Consider the following 7204-nt stretch of genomic DNA (forward strand, 5'->3'; position numbering starts at 1 on the left):
AGGACTTCACGGTAACTGTTTTAAGAGGAGAGAGAGAGAGATGAAGCTCTATGAAGATCACTTAGGATTTCACGGTAATTTGTTTTAAGAGGAGAGGTATGAAGTTCTTTAAAGCTCACTTAAAGATTCCGTGGTAGTGTTTTAACCTCTCCAGTCCAGTGACGTCATTTCTTTCTTCTGGTGTTCTTCAGACGAATTTCATCAACTTCAGAAAGGCATATCGTACTGAAGGGGTTAATGAGGGCTGAATCTAACCCCCTTCTTAGCCTACTTACCTACCAACATACTCACTTACCTACTTACATACTCACTTACCTACTTACATACTCACTTGCTTACCTACCTGATTACTAATTCCTGCATTCCGTGTCTTCCCCAGGTCGGAATGAGGGAGTGAGAGCGAGGCAGAGTGAGGGAGATGACGAGGGAGGAGGCGAGAGTGAGGGAGCCGGGAGAATAAGAGAGCAGCCTTTTTTTTTTTTCTTTAATCTAATGCGGGGAGATACTGGCAAGGTAAGAGTGTTTGTTCCTCTCACTCGGTTCCATCATCATCGTCATCATCATCATCATCATCATCGGTTCATCTCATTATCATCATATCATCATCGGTTCATCTCATCATCATCATATCATCATCATCATCATCATCACAGTTCCCATTAACTTCAGTGAAGGTCTCGGCTTCATTTTTACTTTAACTTGCTTCATCATCATCATCATCACCATCATCATCATCATCATCATCATCATCATCATTAACATTCTATATCCTATTAACTATCCTTGGTGAATGTACCAGCACAAGCTCTCCATACTCTCTTTCATCATCATCATCATCAGTTGTGTATATACGTCTGAAAGGGCTGCTGAAATGCAAACAGGAAAGCACTAAAATCGGAATTCTGTAAATAGACTTCCCAGTAAAAGCAGACAAACACCCTTTCACTCAGCATTCAGGCCTCCGAAGTCCACAGCCATTCTATCCACACGCAATGGGTGCCACTCTTCCTATGCAACAAAGATTATTCCAACATATCTAAAGAGGTGTGGTTCTTTTCATGTGCGTCAGTCTATGTCTCTTTGCCATCTATTTCCGTCATTCATTATTTTTATTTTTCTTTCTTAGCTTCTACAGTATACCTAGCAACTCATATATTCACACACACACACTATATCCACTCGCTTTCTTGATGTTGGATCCCCCCACCCACGGTCCTCAAAACTTACTCCTACAATATTTTTGCCACTGAATTCGTATCCACTTTCCACTCCACTATTTCTCTACTTAACCAAAATTTATGAAATGGTAGTAGTAATAGTTGTCGTAACCCCAGGATCATCTTAATGTGAACTCAGTGGACTGCAGGCTGAAGTTACCCTCCTCCTGCGTTTCACCATCCCTTTGGAGGAGAGAAAGGGATGCGAAGGAGGTGTGTGTAAGCGGACTGTGAAGTTGCCCATCTACAGTATAGCGGTGCCACCATGGGAAGGCTTCCCTCTCCAACACCAGATTTACTCAGTATATCCTACAAACAGTTAATTGATATCTTCTCACTTTTATATATATAAGTTCAGCATGCACTGTGCCTCAGCATCTGTGGCCTTCCCTTCCGTCATCATTTTCATAGTTCCCTTCATCTCTGCCATAGCAACATTCTCGGGTATCATAATCTCTCCATGTGCAACACCCAATCCATTCATTCTGACTCATCTGTGATACAGATTTTTCTGTGTCCACGATTGTTACTCCATCTGTTTCATTTGTGTTCAGTATATAATCTTTTCATGCTTAAGCATATTCACATACTTTGTCAAGTTGGGTTCTCGTAAATGCCGTTAAGTTTTTCTCAGTGATATTACCATTAAGATTTCTATGTATGGCAGTAGTATTCATATACATAGGTACTTATATATATATATTTATATATATATATATATATATATATATATATATATATATATATATATATATATATATATATATATATGAAAGGCTTAGGACACTTTTTCTCCCGTGGACTATCATTTTATTTCCGTTTATAATCTTCTGGTTTTCTTTCATGACTTTTATAGAATAATGTGCTGACGAACTGTTTTGCCTCTTTTCTAGACAAACAGTGGAGCCATATCAACACTGCCCGGACAGACGGAGGACTGGCATCAAGACTGGATCGTCCCTGGTGGCAGGCCATCAAACAACGTGGGTACGGGTCCAGCACTGAGATATAAGAACTGTCGAGACCACTGAGGTGCATATGTCAAATAACACCAATTAACCGTGCGACTCCATCAACCCTTCACCATGGCCGTTTTAGCACCTCAGGCGAACCAGTCGCTTCCTGTTTTCATTGAGGCTGATCTCAACGTGTCGGGATTGGAGGACCAACAGATAAGCGACATTGGGTTCAGCTTGGACTTGGAGATACAGATGCCAGTATGGGAGATCATAGTGACGGTTGTCTCGCTCAGCATCATCATCATCTTCACAATCGTGGGCAACGTGCTGGTCATTCTCTCCGTCTTCACTTACCGCCCTCTTCGCATCGTTCAGAACTTCTTCATCGTGTCACTGGCCGTCGCCGACCTCACTGTTGCCGTCTTCGTCCTCCCGTTCAACGTCGCATACAGCATCATTGGCAAGTGGATCTTCGGCATCCACCTGTGCGAAATGTGGTTGACGTGCGACATCCTCTGTTGTACCGCTTCGATTCTCAATCTGTGTGCCATCGCCCTTGACCGCTACTGGGCCATCACCGACCCCATCAATTACGCTCAGAAGCGGACGCTCAAACGCGTTTTAATCATGATAGGTCTGGTGTGGGGAATCAGCGTCATCATTTGTCTCCCTCCGCTCTTTGGCTGGAATGACTGGCCGGAGACGTTCACTAGAGACACACCGTGCATACTGACGCAGGAGAAGGGATTTGTCATATACTCCTCTTCAGGCTCCTTCTACTGTCCGCTGCTGATAATGACGATGGTGTATCTCAAGATATTCACAGCGACGCGAGACAGAATCCGCAGCAGAATAAACGCATCCAAGCTAAACCAGTTCGCCAATGCTGGAAAAAATAAAATGATCAGGGAGGAAGATTCAGCAGTGAGCGAAAACGGCCAAAATGGATATAATAACGACAGCAGTAAGAAGAAACTGGTCCAGAAGAAGCGGCGCAAAAAGAAGAAAGGTTCCACGGGTTCGACAGGGCATGTGACAACGACTTCCTTAGCTCCCCCTCCCATAGCAGAAACTTCCATCACCGAGAACGAAACGAGTAATCCGAGGGAGGAGGCTTCTCCGACGGAGGAAAACAAGAGCTCGGACGTGGTGATCAAGGTGGATCCGAAGAGTGGCAATCAGATACACCAGTTTGTGGAGGAGAGGCAGAAGATCTCGGTGACGAAAGAGAGACGCGCAGCCAGGACGCTAGGAATCATCATGGGTTCCTTTGTGGTGTGTTGGTTGCCTTTCTTCCTCATGTACGTCATCGTGCCCTTCTGCAGTGGGTGTCCACAGCCAAACGACAAGCTGATCAACTTCATCGTTTGGCTGGGCTACATCAACTCCTCCCTCAACCCCGTCATATACACCATCTTTAACATGGATTTCCGCAGAGCTTTCGCCAAAATCCTCCGGTGTCCTAACTGGTCGACCTTGTAAGCTCCGGCTCCTCATCCTCTGCACACTCTTTCCCATCTCATCGGACTTCCAAGGGGAATTTAAAAGACGTGGACCAATGCTGCCATCTTCAGCTACATCTTCTCTCTCACTGGTGATTTTTTTTAAGACTGTGTACTAACTAACCCCTAACAAACTTACGGTGTATCGGAGTGATTTGGGTGATGCTCGAACAATAACAGCAAACTATTTAGCTAACCTAAGCACAAAAACTTACCTGTAGGAAAAGTTGTGAGCTTCAGTAGAGATTTAAAACATCGCTGTCTGGGAACTAACCCAAGTAACACCAACCAATACTTAATAGAGTTGTATTTTAAAAAAGACCTACACATAGATCTTGCTACTAAGACCCCACCTGAAACAAGTAAGCAACATTAATATTTTGCGTTCCCCTGTTGATGTTGATAGCATGAATGTAGGTAGAAAAAGAACACCAGGAATGCAAACCAACAAAGAAAATAAGGAAGTGACTTTTGCCTTTGCGGTACAGACGCGTTCGCTGTGTAATATGCAAGTTTGTATTTATCATTACTGTTTGATATGAGGGACTCTGACAGTGCTGCGGAAATAAGTAGAGTAATAATAAATGTGAAACCGAATGTTGCTTTTTTGTATACTGTATTTGTTGCGTTGGAATAAGACACTGACCATGCGTTGTTTGGTACATAAGACTACACTATGTCGTTGTGCACTTGGGACCCGATATTATTTTTCCCGTAAAGTCCTATACGGAGAGTGTTTGATGGCATAACTGACCAATCTTAATGTAAATAGTCGTGTAATATACATATGCGGAGTGAATGAACGCACACATATCTCTCAAAATGATGGATATGCTTAGATGGATATATGAACCAATATATATATTTATAAACTATACATATATGTGTTACATGTATACATGTATCTAATACATGTAGGGATATCCATACATATTCATACGTGGTTAATGCTGTGATGAGGTGGTTATCCTCAGTATAGTGGTTCATTATGAATATTAATATCGAGTTGGCCGGTCTGGTCTTAGTTGTTGATACACCTCTTCCCGGAGCCATGGTTACCCCGGCTGTCCTGCTCTGCCCTCACCTGTGCCTGTCTCTGCCGCGCCACCCCTCCACAACACGCCACACCACGCCTCTCTGTCTTACCTACTCCCTCCTCTTCACTCACTTCCTGGTTTACTCCTCCATTTTACTCATTCTCTCACTCAGTTCTTGGCCTCTCCCCGCACCTCATTTAGTGTCTCATTCCCACTCATTCAGTCCCCCACTCGATCGCCTTCACCCAACCCACTTGCTCCCCCAGTCACTCATTCCATTTAATCCCCCTCCATTTATTGACTCACTCGTTCGTTCCTCCCTCCTTCTCACTCATTCACTGCTCCCTCTCATCTCGTTTTACATCTTAACCCCCACTGTTTCCATCTCCTTCTCATTTTTTTTTTAATCTTTTACACCACCACTTCCTCCTCCCCCTTACTCACTTCTTTTCATCTCTCTTTCATCTTAGCTCCCGTGTCATTACCCTCATCCTCCCTCCAATATCCGTTTTTCTCTTTCCTCCCTTTCGTCTTCTCTTGTCTCCCCTTCCTTCCTCTCATCTTCTCTCCTCTCCCCTTTCTCTCTGTCATCTTCTCTCCTTTCTCCTGCGTCTCTCATTCGTATGCCACTTTCTTTTATCCCTCAACCCCATGCTTGACTCCCTCCCCTCTCCATTTTTCCATTCCCCTCCTATTTCTCCTTTCATTTCCCCGTCTTTTTTTCCTCTTGCTACTCTTCCTGGTGCCTCTCTCACCCACTTACTTTGATCTCCCTCTCCTCACACACTTCCTCATGTGTCTCTTACTTGCCCTTTACAATTGCCTGCCTCTCGCTTCTTCCTCCATCCCAGAGTCATATTACCTTCCATTATCTCCTCCTTTCTTTCTTCCTCCTCTATCGCTTCCTCTCACCTCCTAGCAGCTCATTTGCTTCCTCCTCCTCCTCTTTAACTTGCTCCTATTGCTTCCATTTTTTCAACCCAGCTTCGGCTTCCTTGACCACTCCCTCCAGACTCACCTTTCCATTACTTCATCACTCCTCCATTATTCCATCATTCCTTTATCATTACTGTACTTTATTATTCTTTCATCACTCCTTCATCGCCCCTTCATTACTCCATTCCTCCTTCATCACATCATCATCACTCCTTCATTACACCATTTTCATCATTCCTTCATCATTCCTTCATCACACCTTCAGCACTCCATCACTCATTCATCACTAGTTCATCACTTCATCACTCCTTCATCACTCCTTCACCCTTTTCCATCACTCCTTCATCACTCCATCATTCCTTCATTACACCTTCATTACTCTTTCATTACGCCGGTCCCTCTACAGCTTCTCTTAGCCCCCACGATAATTTCATTTGCATTATATTCTTGCTGACACCAGATGATTTCATTCAGCTTAGGAAAAATCTCAGTTACTGGAGTTGATTTACTAGGGCAATATCTAATACCTCCAGTTTAAACCCACCTGAAAAGTGAAGAAAATCGTCTGTCAGAACTGAGAATTAATAAAGACGTCATTGGATGGAAAAGGTAAAAAAAAACATCATAGCCAATTTGCATTACCAAAATATTCTTTTTTTTTTTTTTTTTTTTTTTTTCGAGAAGAGTCATATATTTTGCCAAGTTATTCCTCATGTCAGATACAGTTTTTTCGCCTAAATTAGTGTAAAAATTTCTTTAAAAAAAAAAGTCAATATTCAGGTTTATTTTTCTGTGGTGAGGCCTGATGCATGAGATGAAAAATGTAAGCAATGGCATATGCGGACCCCCTCCCCCCCAAAAAAAGAACCATGTTGACATATCAGTTTTTCTCGAACTGAAATGCATGTAAACCATCCTCCAGTTAACTTTTAAACGAGATGCAGATGAGAACTTCACCTCTTGTCTCTAATTTCGTGGTTGATAAGATTTAGGAACATATTCATGAAGGATTTTAGCCACGAAGTTTTGGCAAGTGTATGAGCGAATGATACTACAGTATATAAACAAGTAATCTTGTTTCCGACCATGACAGACAGACAGATGGATAGACAGACAAACAGACAGACGGATAGATGGGTAGAAACAAAGACACAGATAGACAGAGATAGTTATAAGCTGAATGAAATTGCCAGGCGTTCACATCTGCTATTTTCCAAGCCATACACCTAAAAATACTTCCTAAACTTAACGTATACATCTCAAAATCTTACTCTAGCAACTTAAAAACAAAAATTGATAAAAAGGCAACAATACTAAAGTTAGCTTCAATGAGATAATTAAGTTCAAGAGAATCTATGAATACGATCCCTGAATTTCCAAAACCATTAAGTTACAACGATCTGGTTGAGGAGATGGACGGAGTAACTTTCGCCACTAAGCCTTCGTAAATGCAATGAAAATCTCGTCCTTTCAACTATCTTTTCCTTTCTACTTTCTTCCCAGTGCCTGTGTTTGAGTTCCTCCTCGTGTTCCTATAGGTTTAGAGAACAAAT

At 42.5% G+C, this 7204-nt stretch overlaps 1 protein-coding gene across 1 annotated transcript; it reads left to right on the plus strand.

Moving 5' to 3' along the window:
- Positions 1-383: 383 nt before the first annotated feature.
- On the plus strand, positions 384-4220 carry Oct-TyrR (Octopamine-Tyramine receptor). The gene is made up of 2 exons (XM_080279854.1): positions 384-513; positions 2111-4220. The coding sequence occupies exon 2, from the start codon at positions 2303-2305 to the stop codon at positions 3656-3658; it is 1356 nt and encodes a 451-aa protein (XP_080135980.1). The 5' UTR covers positions 384-513; positions 2111-2302; the 3' UTR covers positions 3659-4220.
- Positions 4221-7204: the final 2984 nt, after the last annotated feature.

The sequence above is a fragment of the Coenobita brevimanus genome, chromosome 80 (genome assembly GCF_032717465.1).
Source record: "Coenobita brevimanus isolate Jiangsu-jjx chromosome 80, ASM3271746v2, whole genome shotgun sequence".
Taxonomy (NCBI): Eukaryota; Metazoa; Arthropoda; class Malacostraca; order Decapoda; family Coenobitidae; genus Coenobita; species Coenobita brevimanus.

What these genes read in the sequence shown, in the direction of transcription:
- Oct-TyrR (XM_080279854.1), top strand. Translation starts at nt 2,303, where the DNA reads ATGGCCGTTTTAGCACCTCAGGCGAACCAGTCGCTTCCTGTTTTCATT.